This window comes from Chrysochloris asiatica, unplaced genomic scaffold (assembly GCF_000296735.1).
Source record: "Chrysochloris asiatica unplaced genomic scaffold, ChrAsi1.0 scaffold00094, whole genome shotgun sequence".
NCBI lineage: Eukaryota > Metazoa > Chordata > Mammalia > Afrosoricida > Chrysochloridae > Chrysochloris > Chrysochloris asiatica.
The window spans coordinates 2100533-2127489 of NW_006408612.1; the positions used below are offsets into that span (position 1 = coordinate 2100533).

General features: G+C 38.5%; 1 protein-coding gene across 2 annotated transcripts in view; it reads right to left on the reverse strand.

The window, feature by feature from the left end:
- Positions 1-19128, reverse strand: part of SLC25A12 (solute carrier family 25 (aspartate/glutamate carrier), member 12) — a 101138-nt gene extending 82010 nt beyond the window's left edge. The window contains exons 1-2 of one of the 2 annotated variants that reach the window (XM_006866633.1): positions 19093-19128; positions 18116-18169 (exon numbers count right to left, since the gene is read on the reverse strand). In XM_006866633.1, coding sequence (XP_006866695.1) covers positions 18116-18169; positions 19093-19104 — 66 coding nt within the window. In that variant the 5' untranslated portion in view covers positions 19105-19128. The remainder of the gene's footprint in view (positions 1-18115; positions 18170-19092) is intronic. The other variant, XM_006866634.1, reaches the window with a different exon arrangement.
- Between the last annotated feature and the right edge of the window lie 7829 nt (positions 19129-26957).

The following is a 26957-nucleotide window of genomic DNA, read 5'->3' on the forward strand; positions in this document are numbered from 1 at the left end:
AAATTCTCTGTCAATGTATGATTGTAGCCGTTTCTGTATTACCTTTAGCAAAACTTTACTCGCTTGAGATATCAAAGAGATTGTCCAATGATTTCCACATTCCGTTGGGGCACCTCCTTTGGAATGGGCACAAATATGGATCTCTTCCAATCGGTTGGCCAGACAGTTGTCTTCCAAATTTCTTGGCAGAGATCAAACAACATATCACACTGGGCTAATTTTCAGCAAAAAACACTTCTTTAAAGTTCTAAAAAACAAAGATGTCCCCTCTGATGACTAAGGTGTGCCTGGTCCAAGCCACAGTCTTTTCAATCACCTCATATGCCTAAGAAAAGTTAAACCATAAAAAAATAAGACAGTAAGAACTGATGCATGCCTCTGAATTATGGTGTTGGTAAAGAATATTGTCTATCCTGCACTGGCAGAGGAACAAGTCAGTCTTAGAAGATATACAACAGAAATGCTCCTTAGCAGCAAGAAAGGCCAGACTTTCTCTTCTTAATTAGGGCATGCTGTCAAGAAAGATCAATTGCTAAAGTAGAGGTTCAGCAAACACAAGGAAAACCATCAATGAGATAGCCTCAAAAAGGATCATGGAGTTGGCACAGGACCAAGCAATAGTTTATTATACATAAGGTCACCATGAGTAGGAGCCAACTCCACAGCAACTATGAACAACAACACATGCAGACAAGATGACTTCAAAAAGTTTTGGGGAAAATTCCACTGTCTTTTAACTCCATTTTTCTAAGAACTTTCTGTAGTCTCCTTGTATGGTCCCTGGGTGGTGTAAATGGTTAAGCACTCAACTACTAGTCAAAAGACTGGCAGTTCAAACCTACTCAAAGGCACCCTGGAAGACAGACCAGACAATCTGCTTATGAAAAGTCTTGAAAACCCTATGGAACAAGTCTACTCTACCACACAAGGGATCTCCATTAGTCAGAATAAACTCAACAACTGACAAAGGTATATATAAAGGACAGACAGACAGACGGAATCATAAACATGCTTATATCTTTTGCCTTACCCCCATGAAAAATAAAGGAAAACTAAACATGAAATAGAAAATAAGAAAATACTAGAAATGGAATTATGTGAACTTTGTTCTCTTTCTCCACAACTGTTTAGATGTTGTATATGCGTACATGTAAGTATATGAATATATGTGTGTGCACATAGACAAAATGGTCTTCAAAAAGTATGGGAGGAAATTCCATTATCTTTCTATTCCATTTCTGCACGGTATTTTTGCTCCCCACTCACGCGTGTTTATGTGTGTGTTGTATGAAGACAAGAGTACTTCACAAAGTTCATGGATAGCGATGAATCTGTAATTGAATGAACCTGCAGGACATTATCCTGAGTGGAATCACAAAAGGACAAATATTGAATGAGACCACTGTTATAAAAAAGTTAAGAAAAGATTTTCTTGATAAAAGAAATATTGTGTGGTGGTTACAGGGCAGAGGAGGGTACGGCAAGAAAATTATTCATGGGCTAGAGGGTAGACAAATGTTAACATGGATGGCAGGCAGGCAATATACAACAAGAGGGAGGCTGACAGAGGAAAGTGGAAGGTAGTGGGAGGCATAGGGAGGAATGCAAAAGTTAAAGTGAATAGAGGTAAATACTGTTAACTGATGGTACAAGGAAGGGATTGCAATCATTGCAATGAAGCAAAGTATATGATTTGAGTGTAAAACATGTTCTATTGTATAAACCTTCACTCAATTCACTATAAAAAAGTTTTTAAAAAATTACATGGAAAAATGAAATGTTTCTACGAACGTTTATGAACCTTGTCATAGTGTATATGTAGGAGTGTGTGGTGGCTCCATATGATAACCACTGGACTGCAAGTCACAAGGTAGGCAGTTTGAGCACACTAGCTGCTCCGCAGAAGAAAGAAGAGGCATTCTGCTCCAGCAAACTTGATTTAAAGTCTCAGAAACCCTATACAGGGTCACTATGTGTAGGAACCAACCCAACAGAACTTAATAAAAACATTTATATATTTATATATTGTTGTTGTTAAGTGCCATCAAGTTGGTTCTGACTCATATATACAACCCTGTATAAAGCTTCTGAGGAGTAACTGGTGGGTTTGAACTACCAACCTTGTGGTTAACAAGCCAATGCCTATCCTACAGAGCCACACCAGGACTCCATATATGTATATATCAGGTGATAATTTTTCAAAAGAAGACAGAGATGTGCAAGAGATATTTCAGAGTAAGTATTAATAAAACTTAACAACTAATTGTCCATTCCTTTTTGCCATAAAGGTATCTATTCTCGAGTACCTGAAATGGATTACCAGGATACCAACCACTATGTACACACACAACACACACACACAATCAAAGTCTACTGGATGTACTGAATCACCAGTATCTCACATCATTCTAGACTTTAAAAGTATCAGGAACTAGAGCAACCTTAGCACAAACCACCAAGGACACAGCAGTCTACAAGGAAAACAAATGCTTTTGTTGGCACAGACTGAACAGGCTTTGCCAGTATCTGGGGTTATAAACGATGCCAGAGAACCACTTTCCCCGAGGTATTTTGCTAGTGTTTTCCCTATCTCTCTTAGTCTATTTTAACTTGATTTTAAGTGAAAGTTAGTCTATTTTAACTTGATTTTAAGTAAAAGATAGAGTGCATCGCTCAGAGGGAAAAAACACAAGTCTCATCCGCAAGGAGTCAATACTTGACTTTCACAGGAAGGCAGTTAACTAATTAACTCATTAAATTAGGGACAATTACTTGGCAGTGTCCGTGAGCCTGCTGCCTGAACAGACAGAAGAGGGAGTATAGAACTAAAACTAGAATCTATCCACAATCAGTCCAGATGCTAATGTATGCTACGTAGAAGGCTAACAGAAAAAAGCAGATACCTCAAAAAATGTGATATGTTTAAACCACAAGTTTCTGTTTGCTTTTTTAATTTTTTTAACTTTAAAAACATGGTGGTGATGGTGAGCAGCTGGTAAATTTGAACTACTGGCCTTGCAGTTGGCAGCCTAACTTATAACTACTACTACTAAACTAGGAAGGCTCCTTTAAAATATGGTCCTTATTGTTATTAAGTGCCGTCAAGTTGGTTCTGACCCATAGCAACCCTATATAGGGTTTCCGGGAAGGGACTGGTGAGCTTGAACTGCCAACCTTGCAGTTCAAATGGCTTTGCAGTCTGGCACATTAATCCACAGCGCCACACCAGGACTCCAAAGTGCCTATAAATGAAACTAATTAAATAGTATAGTCAGACTTCAAATAACTTTGGTGTTAATCATTTGCCATTTCAAAGATGTCTCTTGAGCAGTTGTAAATCCTTCTTTGGCAAAAAGTCAAGGACACGTGAAAGACATTGACAAGAAGTAGCTGACAGTATCTGAGTAAAAATAGATTTCTTGATTGGAGTCCTGGTGTGGCGCTGTAGGATAAGCACTGAAGTGCTAACCAAAAGGTTGGCAGTTCAAACTCATCAGTCACTCCTTGGAAACTCTATCTATACAAGGTCACTATGAGTTGTAAGCGACTCAACGACACAATATTTTCTTGATTAATTAAACTTTTTGCAAACTCAATCCAAGTATTCATGTAAAAGTGAACACGCTTTGACAGTTCCAGAAATATTTACATTAACACTGGGGATAGTTCATACGTACTTGAAATACCCTTGATATTCCAAAGTTTGAGAAATTAAATGGATGTTAGGAGATACTAGAATCTTCAAACATTTAACCAAAACCATTGCCTATAAAAGATGACAGAGTTTCACTTATAGATACATGTAGTGATGACACTGTACCTCCAAGTCCACCTGAGATGACTGTTATATAGTTTATCTAGAAACATTTTTTGCCTATCAAATCAACTAATCAGTGTAGCAAGGCCTCACTTAACCAGAGTAAATTGTATAGTAGTAGCTTTCTCAATTTGTCTAATTTAACCTTAAGTGAAGGAGCCCTGGTGGGCTCAATGGTTAAATGCTCAGCTGTTGATTGAAAAGTCAGCAGTTCAAGCCCACCATAGGGAGAAAAGACCAAGCGCCTGGCTCCTGTAAAGACTACAGTTTAGGAAACTCTATGGGGCAATTCTTTTGTCATACAGGGCCACTATGAATCAGAATCAACCCTATAGCACTCAATAAAAACCTAAAGTGACTTTTAGAATGTATGCAATTTACATCACAGGTTAACTACACTAACTAGGCCTTGTCAAGAGCTTATACATAAGCTAAATTTTCACTGAGAAAAAAACAACAACTTAGAATAAGTTAGAAAAATAGTCTAAATGATACAAATTGCCTTGTCTAAATGGTATAAGGAGTCCTGGTGTGGCGCCAGAATGCTAAGCCATTTGAACTGCAAGGTCGGAAGTTCAAGCTTACCAGCTGGCTCCTCAGAAACCCTATACAGGGTCACTATGGGTCAGAACTGACTCAACAGCACTTAACAACAACAACAACAACAACAAAATGGTAATAAGTTAAGAAACCAATTCTTAGATGTTTTGTACTTCTAAAAGATTTTTCAGAGACTGACTACACTGTTTGTTTTGTTTAAATACATGGCATATAAAAACAAAGGATTTTCAAGTGTACACACCAAAACGTGGGTAACAGATCTAGCAACACTTTTTAAGCCAAAAAATCCACTGAAATAAAATCTTCCCAGTTATTTTGCTCATTCAAAAACATTGCACTAACTGTATGTCAGGCACCATACCTAGGGATGCAGACAGTTTCTGCCCTCAAGCAGCTCCGAAACAACGGCATGAAGGACACCTAAACCAGGATCAGAAAACTTGGGCTATCATCTCCTGTGCTAAACTAGTTGGCCATTCTTGGGCAAGAATCCAGCTTCTCTGAGCCTCTTCTCTAACAAGGGGTTACAGAAAAATTGCTTCACATGTGTGAGGGGAAAAGTGTGATCTAGAACATCAAAGCACTTGAAGCTGTAATGCATATTGAAACAATTATTGTAAAATTTTTAGAAACACAGAAATGCATAAGCTCCCAGTTTCCCTTCTTGCTTACTCAGTTTTCGACTTTTGCCCAAACATGAAGGAGTCATTGTTCTAATTTTTCATCTCTCCCTAAACCACGGTTTCCTTGGCTTGGCTAACCCTGGCCCTACCAAGAGATCAGTTCTGACTGGTCTAGGCAGCTTCATCTCTGCTTATTCAACATGCGGCTGTAATATGAGTCAAAACAAACTGCTCCTCCAGGACTTTGTTCCAACCGAGATGAATTGACAATTTCAGATCTTAACATCCTTTCAAATTCAACAACTCAAAACACACTGTCACAAAGTGCAATACCTGTAGATAAAGCATTTCTCATGTAGAAAAATGAACTACATGACCAATGGAAGAGGACACTGTACCAAGGCAAGGAGCTAACCATATGAAGCTAATCCTCTTGCTGTCTTTCAGTATTACTGCTCTTATGTCTAATGGAAGCCAAATTTAGTTAGGAATGCATGCCCTTTTGCTGCACAAATGAGACCATAGCAGATCTGACATACAAACCCTGCTACAACACTGCAATGTGGGATTCATACTGTTGGATCAATTATAATGAAAAGATATTCTATCTTAAAGAGTATTTTAGTAAGAAAAAAATTAAGCAATATGTCCACCTTAAATGTTTAAAGCAGAGATAATAATTAGACAAAATTTACTGATATTTACTCAAATCAACTACTTGTGCATTAGAAAAAGGCAATTTTATACATCCAGTTTTAATTGGTATATATATATATTATACATTTTACATATATAATAAAATCATCTGTTTGATTTTGCAAAAAATTCTCCAAAAATCTGCCTTGCTACCTCAGGTTGTATCCGTGAAATGCTAGCTGCTTGCTTTTTCTTTCTGCCTCATCTATATACTGTGTCCATCATAGCAAATGCCATTGTCAGCAACTGAACACTACAATTCCTGGTAGACGGGAGGAGTACAAGACCTCGTTAATCACTGAAATCAACTGAAGCTGTCATTATAAACTAGAACTACCTGCAAAAATTTCCCTTCAAAATGGCTAAGAACCTTGGAAGTAAAATAGGGGCCCTGAAAATTTCAGTAATTGGAACTAAAATGCTTCCCAGGGCAGATTAAGTTGAATAGTTAATTTGCATTGTTCAAGTACTTCAATTTAATGATTTAAGTAATCATGTGAACACACATTTATAAGTCTGGGCAAATTAGATCTCTGCTGATCAAGGTGCAGCTCCTAGGAGGACAGAATGCTTTAATATTGGGAAACCTTGACTAACTACTAATGTTTTTGCCATAAAGGAAGAAGAATTTTTATACTGGATGTTGTTAAATGCCATCGAGTCAGTTCTGACTCTTAGCAACCCTATTTAGGGTTTCCAAGGAGCAGTTGGTGGGTTTGAATCGCGAAACTTGCAGTTAGCAGTCCAGAGCTTATCTTACAGTACTCCTTTATACTGGTAGGGAATGGAAAAATTATAAAATATCTAAGCGCGGTTTCAACCAAATGCAATGTATGAACCTAGCTTAGATTCTAATTTTAAAAAAATATATAAAACCATCAAGAAAAGTTCAAAATTGAATGGAAATTGATATTAAAAAAGTGTTTTTAGGTGTGATCATGGTATTGTGGTTTGTTTGACTAGTTGGTTTTTCCATCTTTCTTTTTTAGAGATAGATGAAGTATTTGCAGATGTAGTGATATGATATCTAGGATTTGCAGCAAAAGAATCTAGTGCAGCTGGGGTATAAATGAGGCAAGACTGGTTATGATAATTGGTGAAGGATATCAATTCATTATAACAGCCTCTCAAGCTTTATATATGTATGCTTGAAATTCTGCCCCCCACAAAACCCTTTTTTAATGCTAAAGGAAAAACTACAACATGGCTATTATGGTAAGAAGGCACGTTATATGATAATACAAAAGTAAGGTTCCTCCATGTACTTTATGACCTTGAGCAAGTTGCTAATCTTTCTGTACAAGTTCCCTTGTCTATGAAATGGGAATCATAATAGTACCTACCTTTTAGAGTCATTCTGAAGACTAAACATGATGATTTGTATAAAGCACATAAAACAGTACCCAACATATAACAGTGACTCAAGTTAGCATTAACCATTTTATTACTTAAGCCACAAAACAGTGTATTCACTAAGTAAATACATGGGAAAATATCTGGAAAGAAACAACCAAAAACAGTAGTTATCTCTTAGGGGTCAAATGAAAATTAAAGCCTATGTAGGCTCCAGCCACACCACGTTGTCTCCTGGATGAAAAGGGCTATTTACTGCCCACAAAGACAATGTTCTACACCCTATTTTAGTGAATAGCAACTAGGATCTCAAAGGCTCATGAGTCGCTATCTAAAGTACAGCTATTGATCTCTCCCTGTGCAGAGAAAAAAATGAATGATGAAAACTGAAGATACTTAGAAACTATTAGCCCAATGAACTAATGGAACATGTAAACATCAGTCTCTACAACCCTGAGACCAGAAGAACTAGATGGTGCCCAGCTACCACTACCAACAGCTCTGAAAAGGGATCACATTAGAAAGTCTTAAATAGAGTGGGAGAAAGTGTGGAGCAAAACTCAAACTTAATTTAAAAAAAAAAAAAAAAAAGACCAGGCTTACTTTACTGTTCAAAAAGAGACTGAAGGACCCTAGTGCCATCAAGGGAGAAGAGCATAAGCAGAACGTGAAACCTTATTCAGAGAAGCAGCTACACCAAAGATGAAAGCAGAGATGAGGGCACAGAGAGAGAGCAGCTGAGAACTCTACACTCATGGAAAGAGAAAGACTGAAAGCTGGCAGCCAGGAGGCAGGCTTGCAGAATGTGCCCTTTGGCTGTTTAAATTATTATACATTCCTGAGTGGCTTTCTGTACATCTTCCTGCCCCACTCCCCCCTCAAAAAAAACACACACACAAAAAAAGGTTGAGTGTAGGGGGGGGAAATGACATTGTGTTTTACTTATTACATTCTGAATTCAAGTCTTGCCTCCACAAAAGAATTGTACTTATCAGATCATGTGTTCTGGAATTGTCCTGGCATTACATTTTCTATCCCTTAGGCAAAAACTATTCAATCTCACTTGTCAATTTTTGTGGCTGTATATTTAAATTGTAAAATAAAGTCACGACAAGCAAAAACTGAGAGAGACCGAAGGAATCCCAAGACTATGTCCTTGGTCATCTTCAACTCTGGAACTGAACTCACCCTCATGGCTCAGTCTTCAGCCAAGGAGTACACAGGTATATAGAGCGGATAACAACACTAGTGAAATATGCACACCAGAGAATAGTCAACCATTTGAGATCAAAAGGGCAGCATTTACCTAAGGAAAACGTCAAAAGTGTTGGAAAAGAAGGAAGAATGGAAACAAGAATCACAGGGAGGAAGTGTGATAAGTGATGTTACATTGAGGGGATTACAGTAAGTGAAATGCAATGAAATTTATGATTTGTTGAATGTAAAATTGATTATATGCTGCTCTGTAAACTTTCACTCACTTCACAAGAAATTTGAAAAAAAAAGAGTGGTGGGGAGGGTTAATTTGATTCCCAACTCAAGATGTTCTAAGAATCCTTAAATAATAAAGGAAATGAAATTGGATGAATCTGTCTGACAGAGAAATATTGGGATTTGGAGCAGAGTTCATAAAGGGCTTCTGGTCTTATACCGATCTGTTGTTAAGTGCCATCCAGTCGATTCCGACCCATAGCGACCCTGTATAGTGTTTCCAAAGAACAGCTGGTGAGCTTGAACCACAGACCTTTGCAGTTCACACGACTTTGTATATTAGTCCACAATGCCACACCAGAACTCCTAGACCTTATCATGGAGAGGGATTATAATAATTTAAATGAAGCCAAGTATATAATTTATTGAATATAAAACTGATCATCTGCTCTGTAAGTCACAATAAAAAATTTTGTTAAAGAATGCTAGTAGAAAGATGCACAGCCTTGGGAAACCTGAGGAGCACTTCTACTCTGTCCTACAGGGTGCCTATCAGTTTGAATTAAACTGATGGCAATAGGTTGATCCTTAAAATACTCATAGCCTAGATACACTTAAATGACACATTTATATGTGAAGATGTCATTTTTTGTTAATTAGAACACTCTAGATATATTTTGCTTCATTTAAATGATTATAATCCCCCTCCATGTACCATCAGTTAACAGTATTTAACTTTATTACCTTCAATTCTTGCACTCCTCCCTGGGTTCTCCCCTACCTTCATTTTTTCTTAAGACAACCTCCTTCTTGTTTTATATTGCCTACCTCATCATCTAAGCAAACATATGTATCCATCATCATTACCCAAGTTAACATTATTCTAGCTGATGAATAATCCTCCCTTCCTTCCTGCTCCTGGAAACAAACCATCATGGAATGTTTCATTTAGCATGAAAACCTTTTCTTGACTTTTTATAATAGTTGTTGGTGTTGTTGTTAGGTGCCATCAAGTCGGTACCGACTCATAGCTACCTTATGCACAGCAGAACGAAACACTGCCCGATCCTGGGCCAACCTTACTAGTGGTCTCATGCAATATTTGTCCTTTTGTGATTGACTAACTTGGATAAGCACTGGACTGATGACAATAAGGTTGGCAGTTTAAACATACCAGCCGCTCCTTGGAAACCCTATGCAGGGCTGCTATGCGTGGGAACTGACTCGATGGCACTTAACAACAACAACAATATTTCACTCAGCACAAGGTTCATCCATATTATGGAGTGTTTCAGAGATTTGAAGTTATTTTTCAATATTCCATAGCATTCCATTGCATGTATGTATTAAAGTTTGTTTAACCATTCTTCTGATGATGGGCATTCAGGCTTTCTCCATCTTTTTGCTATTGTGAATAGTGCTAAAAAATGAATGTGCACATGACTATTCATGCCATGGCTCCTATTTCTTGAGGATATATGCCAAGTAGAGGGATTGCTGGGTTATACAGTTTTTCTATTACCAACTTTTTGAGAAGCGCCACACGGTTTTCCACAGTGGTTGCACATTTTACAGTCCCAGCAGTGGTCCCTCTACACTGGCCAGCATTTATTTTCTGTTATTTTCTGTTCTTTGCTATTAATGCTAGGGTGAGATATCTCATTGCTATTTTGATTTGTATATGTCTAATGGAGTCTTGGTGTGGTGCTGTGAGTTAATGTGTCAGACTGCAAAGCTGTTTTAACTGCAAGGTCGGTGGTTCAAGCTCACCAGCTGCTCCTTGGAAACCCTATACAGGGTTGCTATGAGTCAGAATCGACTCAACAGCACTTAACAACAACAACAACAATGGTAAATGATTGTGAACATTTCCTCAGATGTTTGTTGGTCGCCTGAATGTCCTCTTCGGTGAAGTGTTTGTTCATGTCCTCTACCCATTTTTGATATATCAAAATATACCAAAGTAACTTTGAAAATAATTGCCAATTGGGTTATTTATAACTCTTCTTGTTGTTGAGTTATTTAAGTGTTCTATACATTTTAGAGAGTAGTCCCTTGTTTGAAATGTCACTGCCAAAAATTTTTTCCCAGTCTCTGGGTTCTAATTTTATTCTTTTGTTGAAATCTTTTTATGTACATAAGTGTCTAATTTTTAGGAGATCCCAGCCATCTAGTTTGTCTTCTGCTGTTGGTTATGTTTTCAGTTATGTTTGGTAGTATATTCATGCCATGTATCAGAGCCCCTAAATTTGTCCCTATTTTTTCAGTGATGATTATAGTTCTAAGGTTTTACTTTCAGGTCTTCAATCCCGGTTGAGTTTGTTTTTGTTTATGGTGTGAGATATGGGTCTTGTTTCATTCTTCAGCGAATGGATTTACAATTTTGCCAACACTACTTGTTGAAGAGACCCTCTTTTCTCCATTTGATGTGTTCTGTCAAAGATCAACTGAGCATAGGTGAATGGATTTACTCCTGGGTTCTCAATTCTGTTCCACTGATCTATGTCTTTTGTTGTATCAGTACCAGGCTGCTTTAGCCACTGTGGCTGTGTAATTGGTTTTGAGATCACAAAGTGAGAGGTCTCTTGCTTTGTTCTCTTTCAGTAATGCTTTGCTTTTCTGGGATCTCTTTCCTTTCCATATAAGGTTGGACCAATCAGAACATGTGAACGATAGTTCTAAGATTTAACTTGGAATTTAGGATAAGAGCATCTTCTTTCTCCTGAAAACGCTGAACTGACAGGATTTTAATCTGGGGCTGTCCCAATGGGAGAGCTATGACCACTATTCTTGCTCTTCTCATTCAGACTGAGCCATTGAAGTGTCAGAAGAAAACCCTACAAAGGTCCTCCAAGGTCTCTCAGCTTTAGAGCATGACTTATACCCCTTCTAGGAGTACCAGGGTAGCATAAATGGTTAGCCACTCAACTACTAACCAAAAAGTTGAGGGTTCAAACACACCCAGAGATCTGGTCTCAAAGGCTAGTCTTGAAAGTCTTATGGAGCAGTTCTATTCGGAAAGCATGGGGTCACCATGAGTCAAAATCAAACAGATGGAAACTACTAACAGTAACAAATATCTCTTCTTGAAGCCTACAGACTTGTAGGAAACAACTATTTATGGAGCTATCCCTGAATATGAGCTTTGCAAAAACCACAGATGTATGTCTCAAGAATCTAGGTTGTTAACATTACTTGAATCACAAACACACATTAACATCCTAATCACTGCCTGGGTCCAGCACAGTTATCTGAGCAAGACCCAGAGCCTGTTCAAGAAAGGCAAGTGTGTTTATCTCATCTTGAAGAAAAGGAAAGGAACAAGAAACTAAACTTCATTCAGTCTCCATGCGTCAAGCATAGTTTACACATTACTTCACTTTAATCTCTATAACATCCCTATGTAGTAAGCATCATTATCCCTTCTCATATAGATGAGAAAACAGGCTCCAAAATAATAAACATCTAAGGTCACATAGCAAAAAGGGGTCAAATGAGGCAAAGTTTAACCTAGGTTAAACTGCAAAGTCACATTGCTGCCTCCTGCGTGAAAAGGTGTTAACTGAGGCCCAGGTAAAGGTATTCTAAGAATCCTTATAGGTAACAGGAAATTAAACTGGAAAAATCACAGTCTACTCAAAGCAATCACCCATAAGAAAGCACAGAAATGAGAAACCATACACAGATCAAAATAATCTATTTTAAAAATAAATTCAAAAGAGAGGGGGTTTTCTTGATAAAAGAAACAATCTATGAGGGTTTAGGGGGGAGGAAGAAATGATACATATGATAGAGGGCAGACAAGCGTTGACATGGGTGACGGCGCAGGCAATATACAACCGGAGGGAGGTTGGCAGAGGAAATATGGGGGTGGCGGAAGACACAAGAATAGTGTCTTGGTATTGTTTTTTGTTTTGTTTTGTTTTATGAGGACTCTATTTAGTTCATAGTAAACACTATACAAACAAATGATAAAGGTTCTTATCTTCAATTCTTACATTCTAAAATGTTTACCTAGCATGCTCTATATTCTCTTCTGTGTTTCCCATGGTGGGTTTATTTAACCCAATTTAAAAGTTTCTCCTCAATTTCTAAATTATGAAGTTTAAAGGACTTATCTGTCCATTAAAAACCAATACATTCTATGTATACTCTCAAGAACAACAAAAGAAGCAAAGACCAATAACATTATCATGAAAACCCTAAGGAAGAATCAGTCTTTGTTTTACATCAGCAGCATGTTCTTCAGTTTATTCTCTGATCTAAAATAAAGAAGACAGGAAAACAATGCCATTTCATCATTTTCTATGGGATCTAACTTTCTGTGTTATCTTAGTGGTATTAAAAAACGAAGAAGAACAGAATGAGTGTCGAATTTCAGTACACTTTTAGTCCGGTACATGTGTTGCTTTCACCATACTATACACTAACAAATAAGCAATGGAAAGTGTGCCAACTAGAAAATATATAACAAAAAAGAGATCTTAAAAACTCACTAAATGAAAATAACTTTTGACAAACCTAGTTTGCCACAAAGCACAGATCAGATTAGCTCTTCATTCTGAAATTTGGCAGGCTTCTATCAAACAGCAGTTGACATTTCTGTTGTCCCAACCTCACCTCCCTCTTCATTGCTGCTATCCTCTCCTTTTGCTACTATATACTTCTGATGTAGCAAAATTGGGTCAATGATAGTGTGTGGGTAAGAAACGTAAAAGAAGAAAGAGACAAATCAAGAAATGACAGTTGCAAAGGTAGTCTGTAATAGTGAAATCTTACCTGGACAACTGGTTGTAAAAGTCTAGCACAGTCTAACAAGAAATCATCTGTTGCACTCCAATTTCATGAACTTGGGGAGCAAAGCAAAATTCTAGTGACTACCATTTGTTGTTGCTGCTGTAGTTTTTAACAAATAGAAAACAAAGCCCACCAAAATCTGAGAACCAATGAAGAACAACGAAAATAAGTAAATAAACCGATTTCCCCATACTCAAAATCATAATCCTTTGTTCTTCTAAAAGCCTTCTTCATGAAAGTCTCCACACATTAATTTCACCAAACAGATATACCAACAATTTCAAATAGAAATATTTTGCTGTTTATAAGACAAAAATGACTATCTAGGTATATTGATGATATCAACTTAAACAGTTAATGACAAAGATCTAAATTTTATAGTTTCCCACTGCATTCTAAATTTTTTAATTAAATCTTCCCACTGTAGTCTTTAAATAGCTCAAATGACAGTGAACTTAAATGACCCCAGAATTCTATAAAAGCAAATCATACTAGTAACAGAATAATCTAGTTTAGCCACTTTCTATTCTAAAGGAGTTCTGGTAGCATAGTGGTTACAAATTGGGCTGTGAAGCGCAAAGTCAGCAGTTCAAAACTACGAGCTGCTCCGCAGGAGAAAAATGAAGCTTTCTGCTCCCGTAAAGATTTACAGCCTCGGAAACCCTGTTCAGGGTCGCTATGGGTTGGAACCGACTTGACAGCACTTAACAACAACAACAACTCTTTAAACATTCATTCTTCCTTGTTTTCCTCCTCTTCTTTGCCACTTCAATTGTGGATATTGCTTATAAATCAGTCTCTGAGCTTCTGTCCAATTTATTTTATAATTAATTCCCTAGATCTATACAAGTCCTGGTATGGTACTGTACGGCTAACTTGCAAAGTCAGCAGTTCAAATCCACCAGCCACTACTCAGAAGCCCTATGCAGGGTCACTATGAGTTGGAACCAACTTGACAAACATACAATTTTGTATCTGTCCAAAATTAACTTCAACTTATGGGAACACTTATTTAACAATCAAACTAACCAACAACAAAAAGAAACAATCTGAAAACAGAAGCTTTACCAATTCACCTCTATGCTAAAAATGCCAAATTCATTATTCTTTCCTTTACTTTCATATTTAACACCTAATTAAATAGATTTTTTTCCTCACAAAGTCCATGGTATCATCTGTCCTTTCTGCTTCCCCAGCCATCAGCCTCTCCGGGTCATTATCTCCAATGTGTATTATTTCAACAGCCTCTTACTTGATCGCCTTCCTACTTCCAATCTCTCCACACTTTATCCAACATACACAAAGAGCTGCCAGAATTCACCACTTCAAATTATCCACTCAGAAACTACAGTGCCTCCCCACTGTTTCCAGTCCAAACTCCCTGGCCAACTGTTCTAGACAGTTACAACATAAACACACTGGTTCTCCATTAAAACACCACATGACGAGCTTTTTTTTCTTTTAACTTTTTAACAAAACACAAATGCCATCAGCCCCTTCTATACCTTTGTCTTGGCCTTATCAGCACAGGCCACCAGGACTCCTGGTGTGGCGCAGTAGGATAAGCACTGGACTGCTAACCACAAGGCTGGCAGTTCAAACCCACCAGTTGCTCCTTAGAAACGCTGTAACAGGGTCACTATGAGTTAGAACAAGTTGATGGAACTTAACAAGCAACATATCTGTCTTTCCAAAATCACCTTCTGTTTTCAAGTTTCTACAACCAGTATAGTGTAAGAGTGAATATGGGTTCTGGAGTTTGATTCTAGCCTGCTGGCACTGTGGGTTAGGTGCTAGGCTGCTAACTACAAGTTCTCCACTCCACAGGAAAACAATGAAACTGTCTGTTCCCTTAAAGATTTACAGTCTCAGAAACCTTGTATAGGATCTCTGTAAGTTGCATCGACTCAATGGCAGTAGGTTTGGTTTTTCAATGTTCTTCCGGTTATAATTGTTTTTATGTGTTGGTTTATTAATTGTTTGTGTTAAAAGCTAATTTTGTCAATGGCATGTAAGGTATTAATACACCATACACATCTGTAATAAAACTTCAAATAGCTATAGTTTGAAGTCGTCAAGGAAATCAAAATTTAATATGTTGATAACTGTTCTCAAATTGATTCAACGAGTTATATTTTCTCTTCCTAAGCACCATAGACTGAACAGTCAGTTTGAACCTCAAGGTCAGTGGTTCAAATTCACCACCCGCTCCTCGGAATCTCTTATACAGAGTTGCTATGAGTCGGAACCAACTCAGTGGCACTTAAAAACAACAACAAGTCTTTATAGCTTCCTGAAGGTAGGTGTCTATGATCTCTCTCATCTATTAACAATGCCTAGGTCAATGCTTTTATTGTTCTTCAGTGCTGTCAAGTTGGTTCTGGCTCTTGGCAATCCTGTATATGGTTTCCAAGGAGGGGGTGGTAGGTTTGAACTGTTGACCTAATGATTAGCAGTCCAGTGCTTATCCTACAGCACCACACCAAATACTCAGTTATGAATTTTACTGCACTTCAATATAAAAATAAAATAAGGCCATCAAAATAATGTGTAAAAAGAAAATTTGCAAAACATTACACGATATTATAAGATTTCAAAGTTGTAAAGTTGTAGCCATGTCTTTTCTCCCAAAATTCCCCCTCTTACAAAAAACACACAATTCCATGGACCTCTTAAAGCTAGAGAAAGAGCTCAATTTCCATTTCTTTATGCCTCATCAAGACCTACATTAGGAGACAAAGCCTAGGAAGGCTAAATAATTAACCTAAAAGTGCCACACCAGATAGTGGCAGGGCCTGGAACTGAACCCAGTGCTCCTGACACCTAGGCTGGTGCTCTTTTCACCACATCATGCGGCATGCCTATTTAATCCAGAAAATATAATTAACTCTATCACATGCACTCTCCACAAAACAATTGAGTATAATCACATGGTATGGTGAACACTGACATGTTTTTGGCTATTCTCAAGAATACTTCTGGGAGATAAAGGTTTCCAGTCATAATGGAGCATTTTTATTACAATTACTTTTGTTCTAGAAAAGATGCTTTCCATATCAAATTTAAGATTAGCATTTTCACTAATGATTTTTCATGAATTACACATGTGTATGGTCACTTATGCCGCTTCCCCAACAATAGCGTAAGCACAATCACATGTCTCAGACTTTTAAAATGGCATCTATTCTAGGCTCATCAGCATATGTTAGAATCTGTTCCTAATATAGAATCATAGACTTTTGGAGTTGGAAGGAACCTTAAGATCACCTCTCATTTTACAGAGGAAGAAACTAAGGCTCAGCAGGGACCTGTCCAAGGTCAAAGTGCCTACACAAAAAACAAATGTAGAATAGGAAGTAGAATACAATATAAGAGAAAATATCAGAGAAAAACACAAGATTTAGTGAACACCTTAGCTTATCTCCCTTTAAATTTACTTCTCAAGTATAATCTCCTAGGAGGAAACTTTTGAAATTTAAGAAAAGCTAGCAAAACAAAAGCTAAGCCAACCTTTTGGCTTTTGTGTTTGCTTTTAAGTCTGTAGCCAAGTCACTGATCGTTATAACTGGAGCAGAATTAAAGAAATCAAGGTAGATCAGTAGAAGCATTTTAGAGAATAATATTCTATTTTTTTAAAAAAAAAGCAAAAACCAAGGCCTGTGGATATAATGTAAGTAGAGAGGTAAAAAGACAGACACATATTAAGAATAGCCATAATATGCTTTATCACTTATACTTCACAAGTTATCAGGAGGAACCAGTCCCTGCAAAAGGACATCATGCTTAGTAAAGTGGAGGGTCAGCAAAAAAGAGGAAGATGCCCAACAAGATGGATTGACACGGTGGCAGCAGCAATGAGCCCCAACATAGTAACAATTGTGAGGATGGCATAGGTCCAAACAGGACTCGACGGCACCTAACAACATAATGTTCTTATCTTATAACAAGTTACAGGAAAGATTGCTTATAATTAGGAAAACTTTATAAACAAGTAACTTTCAAGGAAGAAATCATTTCAGTCACCCTATCTATCAAGCCCTGGTCTGGGCTGTGGCCTAATGCACTAGAATGCAAAGTTGGTTTGAACTGCAAGGTCAGCAGTTCAAACTCAGTCGCTCCTTGGAAACCCTATACAGGGTTGTTAGGGGTCAGAACCAACTCAATGGCACTTAACAACAATCTATCAAGTATATAAAAGTGTCAATAATTTTTTTCATTTTATTTGCCACAGAGAGCTCTGATAGCATAGTGGTTATAAGTCGGGCTGCTAACCTCAAGGTAAGCAGTTCGAAACTACCAGCAGCTCTGCAGGAGAAAGATGAGGCTTTCTGCTCCCGTAAAGATTTACAGCCTCGGAAACCCTATACAGGGTCACTATGAGTCAGAACAGACTCATGGCATATAAGCAACCAACCAACCAACCAAAGCCTCTCCCTGGGAGAAAGATGAGACTTTTTGGTTCTATAAAGATTTACAGTCTCGGAAACCCTATACTGGGTTGCTATTGAGTCGGAATTGACTTGACAGCACATAATCACAATCACCACCACCACAGTGCTTTAACAAAGTGGAAAAGTCTTCATTTTAGTCTTAGGGTAAGTAAAGAAAAACAGTAATTTGAGAAGTCTGTCACCAAACCTTAATAAACAGGAAAACCTTTCACCAAGCTTTCATAAAACACGATAATTATAAATTATTGTCTAGCCACATTTGTAAGAATACTACATCAAAATAGTCCATTCCTCAAGTTAAGTACAGAAAAGGGCTGAAGACATACACTTTTTTTTGTTGTTTTTCTTTTTTGTCAGTGAAAAGCACAGTACATAAGCCAATTTACCTGTAGGAATATGTTTCTTAACTCATGAGGATCACCTCGCTTGGTTGTCTGCACCTGTAAAGGGAGGGGGGGGGGGAAGGCCAGTTAATACTTCACTAGATACTAGGAAGACTACACAATCGCTTCAGATTAGAGTTCACATTACTAACAATCAATATTCTTATCTTTTATATGGTCATTTAGCTTCAAACAAACCAAAAGCACTAACTGCTGATAACAACTGTCAATTAGGAGATCCGTGACTGGAGGGTTGGAAAGACAGGTGTGAAAAGCCTAAGATAGCAAATTCTTCAGAACAGAAAAGGGAGGATCGCAAACGTCAACCTTTTACTTTAATATCCAATGTGCTAGCAACACAGTAGCAATCACCCAACTTTAAATCCTGAGGACAGCAAGAATGGGGCAAGGGAAATCGCTTGGCCTAGCTGCCTTTCTTCCCGATGAAAGCAATCCTAGTATATCATTATGTACGCTCACCCCTTTTCCCTACCCAATCCAAAATATTAGAGCTGCTACAACCTTGCCAAATGCTATCAGCATCCTGCAAAGCAAATGCCAACCACAGCCCCCGGCCGCATTGAGGCCCCAAATGACTCAATGGCTCGCCCCCTCCCCCACCGCAATTCACGGATATCTTAGCTACACCGGCTTTACATGCCACTTCCTCCTCCCCACTTCCCGGTGTCCTCTAACTCCAGGCTCAAAATCCCATGCACCTAAGGCTGGACTTGACTCTAGCTTTCTAGACCTGTGGTCCCCACACGCCCCTCGAACTCACAAATCTCTCCACCGTCCCCTCCCCCAGCCGGGCATCCTTTCCCTCCGGTCCAAACCCTATAGCTTCCCCACCCGCGAGCTGGTGCCCAGGACTCGCAATCTAAGAACGAGGAAAAGGAAATGGGAAGAGGTGGGGGGCTAGATGGAAGGCCCCCGGTGTCGCTTATGCAATAAAGGCAGCAGCAAAGAGTTGGAGTCACCTTGACCGCCATGCTGTGCTCGGAAGCCGGGGACGAGCGAGTGAACGAGCAGGGCCGATCTGTCAGGGCGCGCGCGCGCCGACTCGCCGGCCGCGCCCGCCCTCCCGCTCGCCGGCGCCGCGCGCGTCCCTATGCAAATGAGCTAGGGGTTGACGGCGCGGGGCAAGGGCCTGGCGTGCGGACCTAGCAGGCCTTCCCGCCTGGGGAGGGGACACACTTCCCACGGGGAAGGCTGGCGTGCGAGCCGGGATTCCCACGCGCCGAATTGCTGCAGACAGCCTACTCGCAGCCAAGAAAATACTTGGTTTCCTAAGGCCTCACGATGGGTGTGGCTTTGGGCACCGACTTCAGCCAAACTCGTCTTCCCCAAGGCTTAAAGGCCACTTGGGGCCTACATTGAGCAAGAGAGTTAAGGATCAAAGGCACATCCTGGTAATAATAAATTACTTAAGACATCTAATGACAGATGCTGACAATAAAAAAGTTTGGGAACCGTGAAGCTATAGGCTTAGCACTGGACAGTGACCACAAGGTCAGCTGTTCAAACCTACCAGCTGCTTCTCAGAAACACTATACAGGATGGGACTTAACAGCAATGACAGATACTGACAATAAAAAAATTGGGAACCACTCACTGAATTTGAGAAATACTGCTGGTACTATTATAATGCTTTATATAGTAGAATCAATCCATATTCCCAGTCATCCAATTCACTTGCACTATGAGGTGGAGCACAAATACATACCAAACAAAAACCCATTTACCTTTAGGGGTGACACTGAACACCTGCCCAACTTGCCCCAACAAGAACTGAGAGTAAATCTCCATTTAATTTCCTTTTCTTGTTGTCAAGTGCTCTTGAGTCAGTTCCGACTTATAGCGACCCTGATAGGATTTCCTAGGAGCAGTTGATGGATTTGAACTGTCAATTTTGTTCACAGTCCAGTGCTGATCCTACAGTATGACACCAGAAGTCTGCTTCCATTTCTTAGTACTGCCTAAAAAATATTAGTTCTATTTTGAATCAAAATAATGTTGAACTACTTTGAACCAAATTAAAGTAGAACTAAAAAGTATTTGTTCTACTTTGAATCAAAATACCTGAGTCTTGCCATCATGATTATACTGAGCCACATAATTTTTCACTCAACATTTACTGGGTTTCTCTTATGTGCCAAATACAGTCCTGCTTGAAAAGAATACAAAAATTCCTGTTCTCCAGGAGCTTACAATGGTATGCAAGGGAAACCAACATTCAAAAGACAGCCAAGCATCTTCACAGAGTAGGCAGGGATGGGCAACTTGGACACTGGCTACCTAAAGTGGGGGGGCTACAAAGGCAAGAAATGACTGGCTTACAAGCTTTCAAGAGGGAGCCTAGATCCAGAGGGCATGGAGGAAGGTAGAATCTCCACTGAGTAGTATCCAATCTGTCTGGGCGGGGCTAATAAAAGGAGATGAGGATAGGTCTCTTGTGATACAATATAGTGAATAATTGTTATCAGGACTGACTGTGAGGGTTGGAAATGTAAAGATAGATGTTTTGTAGCAAAGGAGGGGAGTGATTGACTTTGCAGTCTAGGAGCAGAGGACCCCGGGACCATCAAGGGGAGTGCAGGACCCTACCCAGAGAAACAGTGACGCCAGAGATGGAGGCAGAGATGATGACATGGAGAGATGGAGCAGCTAGGGACTCTAGACCCAAAGAGGGAGAGGGGCTGTGTGCTGATGACTGGGGGGCAGGTTTGCAGGGTATATACTGTGTGGTTGGTTGATGATGCATGGAGGGGATTGTAACCATGGCAATTAAATGATATATGATAGGGTGAATGTAAAGCTAATATTCTCCCATGTAAACTATCACATAATTTTTAAAACATTTAAAAAATAAAATAAAAAGAGAGAGACTGTTGAAACCTCAATACATGGCCCTTGGTCACCCTTTAGGTCTGGAACTAAACTCACCCTCATGGCTCAATTTTCAGCTAAGCAATAGATAGGTATGTAGGTAGGACAACAACGCTAGTGGGATATGCACACCTTAAAATGGTCACCCATTTAAGATCAAAAGGGCAGCATTTTCCCAAGGACAAAATTCAGAAGTGTTGGAAGAGAAGGAGGAATGGAAACAAGAAACACAGGGATAAGTGGAATATGTAATTTTACATTGAGTTAAAAACAAAGTGTCTGATTTGTTGAAAGTGAAACTGGTGGTCTGCTCTGTAAATCTTCACTCAATTCACAATAAAGATTTGAAAAATAAAATATGCTTAGCAAAAAAAAAAAAAAAAGATGTATTGGGTCTTGAATTGGCAAATGTTTTGCTATAGGTATTTTGTGGTTAGGTGCCATCAATCAGTTCCAATTCATATTGAACCCATGCACAACAGAACAAAACACTACCCAGTCCTGCACCATCTTGTCAATTGTTGTTATGTTTGAGCCCATTGTTGCAACCACTGTATCAATCCATCTCTTTGAGGGTCTACCTCTCTTTTGCTGACTCTCTACTTTACCAAGCATGATTTCCGTCTCCAAGGACTGGTGCCTCCTGACAACACGTCCAAAATGCATGAGACAAAGGAACTTCCTGGCTATACTTCGAAACAGGACAGATTTGTTGTTATTCTGGTAGTCCATAGTATATTCAATATTCTTTTTAGTGCCATAATTAAAAGGCATAAATTCTTCTTTGGTCTTTATTATTCATTGTCCAGTTTTCACATGTATATGAAGGCAATTATAAAAACCATGGTTTGGGTCAGAAACACCCTAGTCTTCAAAGTGACATCTTTGCTTTCGTACACTTTTGAGAGGTATTTTGCAGCTGATTTGCTCATTTTAAGACTGCTGCTTCCATGGACATTGATTATGAATCCAAGTAAAACAAAGTCATTAACAATCTTTTCTCCATTTATCATGATGAGTTGAGAGGATTTTTTTCTCTCTTTATTATTTTTATTATGAGTTAGGTGAACATATGCAGAACAAATTTTTTTATTATTATTATGAATTGGGTGAAGGTTTATAGAGCCACTAAGTTTTCCACTCAACAAATCATACACATTTTGTTTCATGTCATTGATTCTAATTTCCACAATGTGATATCATTTATCCCACTTCCTCCCATTTCCATTCCTTTTCTTCCCTAACCCATCTCACCTTCTGAATTTTATCCTTGCGCAAATGCTATCCTTTTTTTTTTTTTTTCTTTTTCTTTTTGCATTTGAATTATGGTGTTGATGAAGAATTTTTTTTTTTCTTAAATGTTTTATTGTGAATTATGTGATAGTTTACATGGGAGAACATTAGTTTTACATTCATTCTATCTCTATCGTATATCGTCTCATTGCCATGGTTACAATACCCTCAATACTATCCTTTTGATCTCAAATCATTGACAGGTATAAGGAGTGTGTGCCTTCTTAGTGTTATTGTTCATCTCATGTTGTGGTTGCTAATTTCCATCGAGTCGATTCTGACTCATAGCGACCCTGTTTAGGATTTCCATGGAGTGGATGGTGAGTTTGAAGTGCCGACCTTGCAGTTCAAACTGACCTTGCAGTCAGCGCATTAAGCCACACCAGGACTCAGTTCATCTTATAGACCTGTCTATTATTTGACTGAAAATTGAGCTATGGTGATGAGTTCAATTCCAGGTCTGCAGGGTGACTAAGGGCCATCTTCTCAGGATTCCACCAGCCTCTGTCTGACCCATAAGCATGATCTTTCTCATGATTTTGAGTTTTGTTCCACATTTTCTCTCACTCTATCCAGGGCCTTTGAGATTAGTCAGATGATCACTCACAAGCTTTTAAGACCTCAGTTACTACTCACCAAAGTAGGAATTAGAATGTTGTCTCTGTTGTGCCAATTGACCTTGGTTTCTCCTAAGACTATGGTCCTGAGCCCCCAGGTCCAGTGGCTCATTCCCTCAAGGTGTTTCTTATGTCCTTATGTCTAAGAAGCTTTCATAACTTTACCCCCTGTAAAAACAAATTGGTTTTCCGATCAATAATTTATACAGTTTGTTTTGTGATACTGATTGTAATCCTCAAAATGTAATTGCACTTCTCACTTCCTCCCAGTGTAACCATTTCCTTTCGTTCTTATTTCTTATTCCTTCCTGACTTCTGAGCTTTTATCCCAGGGCCAATGCTGCCTTTTTGATCTCCTATGGTTGGTTTTCTAAGATGTGTTAGTATTCACCTTATAGAGCTATTATTTGGCTAAAAGTTGAGCCCCAGAGTTGAGTTCAGTTCCAGACTTGAAGGGTGTCTAACAGCCATAGTCTCGGGATTTCCAGTTGTGACAGTATTTGTTTTCTCTTTATTGAGGTGGGAATACTGGTGTGGCACTGTAAAGTAAACACTGTATTGCTCACTACAAGGTTGGCAGTTCAAAACCAGCAGTCACACCTTGGAAAACCTTTACAGGGTTGCTATAAGTTGGAACCAACCTGATGGCACTTAACAACAAACAACAACATGTTGAAGTAGCATATGATTAAGAACTGATGGTATTGATGATCTGTTCTGCACTTGGCCCCTGACCTATTTCTGACTGATGCTATTGAGCTTTTCCGTTGTCTCTTTCTAAAGATATAGTCCGTTTGATTCCTTGTATTTCCTCTGGCAAGATCCATGTATACAGTCATTGTTTATGTGACTGAAAAAAAAGTATTTCCAATAAATAAGTTGTTGGTCTTGCCAAATTCTATCATGGGATTTCCAGTGTCATTTCTATTACCAAGGCAATATTTTCCAGTATGAAGCCTTCTTCTCTATTTCCATCTTTCACGTTCCAATTATCACTTGATTGTATGTTTGATCAATTTCAGATTACAGAACTTGTTTTTAAAAAGGTCTTCAAGTTTTTCATCTTTAATATTACTGCTTGGTGAATGAATTTAAATAAAAGTCATATTAACTCGTCTTCCTTGTAGATGTATGGATATTATCCTATCATTGACAGTGTTGCACTTCAGAATAGATCTTGAAATGTTCTTTTTGACAATGAATGCAAAGTCATTCTTCAATTTGTCATTCCTGGAGTCTTAGGCTGGGTTCTATAGAGAAGCAAAACCAGTGAAACTTATATATGTATATATATGTAAAGAAAAGTTTATATCAAGGAAATGGCTCACAATTGTAGTTGCACAATTAAGTGTTGTGGAATACTAAGTCTCCACAATGTTGTCCATAGCTTGTCATGATGCACACAATCAAAAGCCTTTGCATAGTAATAAAGCACAGGTAAACATCTTTCTGGTATTCTCTGCTTTTAGACAAGATCCATCTGACGTCAGCAATGATATATCTCGTTCCACATTTCTGAATCTGGCTTGAGTCTCTGGAAGTTCCCTGTCAATGTACTATTGCAAACACTTTTGAATTATCTTTAGCAAAAATTTACTTGCATGCACTATTAATGATATTGTCCAATTATTTCTGAATCCCATTGGGTCACCTCTCTTTGGAATAGCCACAAATAGGGGTCTAGTCTAATCAGTTTGCCAAGTAGCTGTCTTCCAAATTTATTGGCACACATGAGTGAGTGTTTCTAATGCTGCATCAGTTTGTCTTTGAGCATTTTTTTTTAATAATATTTAACTTTGTCTTCTTGAGCTGCTTTTTGAAATTTTCTGTTCAGCTCTTTTACCTCATTCATCTTAACACTAGAGAGCTGGTTTTAGAGTTTCTTCTAACATTCATTTTGTTTTTTTCCTCCTTTTTTGTCTTCTTAATGACCTTATGGAGTCATGGTGTGGAACTCTAAGGTTGGATGGCACCGCAAGGTTGATGGTTAACACTCACCAGCTGCTCCTTGGAAACTCTGTACAGGGTAGCTATGAATCAGAACTGACTCAACAGCGCTTAAACAACAACAATGACCTTTGCTTTCTTTCTATAAAATATTCTTGATGTCATCCCATAACTCTTTGGGTCTTCAATGACTAGTATCCTAAAAGGGGGTTTTCTCTGATGAGCAGACTATTCTTGCCTTGAGGCCTCCAAAGCAAACAGCTTGCTTAAAACTCAAAAAGCCAAATAATTTGCTTTTTTTCCTGCAGGTCTTTCTTTCAATCATGGATTAACTGTTCTGAGTTGGTCTCCATGTCTTTTCAAATGCAAATGTCCCAGCTCTGAAGGTTCTGGACAAATTCTAACTCCCCTTTTGGCAAATCCAATAAGTATAGGCTGAAGGCGAGTTAATCATAATTCCCAGTATTCATTTACATCACATATGTATGTCTATTTTACAATGTCCATAAAACATTCAAATACATAAACCTTTTAAAAACACTCAAGTTCAATATTTTCTTCACCCTTAGGATAACCCCATTCATATGCATATGGTCTTGGGCCTCTGGCAAGGTGGATTCAGGTGGCCTTGATCCAGTATCAGCCATCCTGTTTAACCAGCATGACACTTGCTTTAGGCAACTCCAGAAGTTGCTTTTCTCCTCTCATCTGAAGCATTTTATCTCTTACATTCCTTTCAGCCAACATAGGCAACAACAACAAAAAATAACCATCTAAAAATCAGAAGTTTCACTTCCCATATCCCTTTATTCTTTCTCTTACCCAACTTCATGTTCCCATGAATCTGGACCATTGCAATGAATCCAACTGCAAAAACCATGTGGGGACATGTGTGACTTCCTCTGACTTCACAAGAGGGAAAGAGAACCAAACTCAAAATCAGTCCAAAACCAAGTCCAATGAAGTGGAGGTCAGACATGCCTCCACCCTCTAACCTTCTTTATTAGTGGAAACACAGTTATCAGCCTTTAAAATTAGTTCAAACTTGAGAAACTATTTAGAAAATTCATCTTTGTGATTTTGTTTCTCTAGAACTCTACTCTTAGTACCGGCTTGGTTCTCTAGAGAAGCAAAACCAGTGACATTTATATATGTATATATATAATAGAAGTTTAGATTAAGGACATGCCTCACAATTGTAGAGTCTCAGGTCCCAAGTGCAAAAGAGAACAAGTTTTTCCTGTGTGCACGTTATATTGGGAGCAGGTCACAGTCCCAAGGAAACATCCTTTTAATTGATTGGCTATTCACAGCCATTCCTTACAGAGTTAACTATGCCTGTGTTAGGGTTCCTCACAATGGGCATAACCACATCTCAATTGCCAAATCACTGTAATCCTGGCCCAATCAAGTTGATATAAAACCTTAACTATCATACCTGGCATAGTAGGCCATATGATTTATCCAATTCAAGATAGCCAATATCAGTCCATTTCAGTTCACTAATGCATAGGAATATAGGTCTTTATGCATTCCATTTTGTTTTTTATAACTTCCATTTTTCTAGATTCATACTTCATATAGTCTACACCTTGATTATTAATGGATATTTACAGAAGTTTCTTCACATTTTGGGTCATGTCACATCAGCAAATGAAAGTCCCAAAATCTTTACTCTATTCACACCATTAAAGGCAACTCTATTTTAAGGAGGCAATTCTTCCCCAATCTTATTTTGTGTGCCTTCCAACCTCATCTTCTGGCACTACATCAAACAATGTTCTGTGGCTATTCGTAACGTTTTCAATGACCAATTTTTTTAGAAGTAGATTACCAGGTTCTTCTTCTGAGTCTGTATTAATTTGGAAGCTCCACTGAAACCTGCCCACCATGGGTGACTCTGCTGGTATTTGAAATATTTGTGGCATAGATTCTAGTATCCAGCAGCACACAAGCCATGGCAGTACAACAGATAGACACATGATTGGTGGATATACGATGGGGCTTCAAAAATTTCATGAAAAAATAGAATGAAAAGATAATGAAAAATTTCCACAAACTTTTTGAAGTCCTCATATGTATTTATGTATAAATGTATA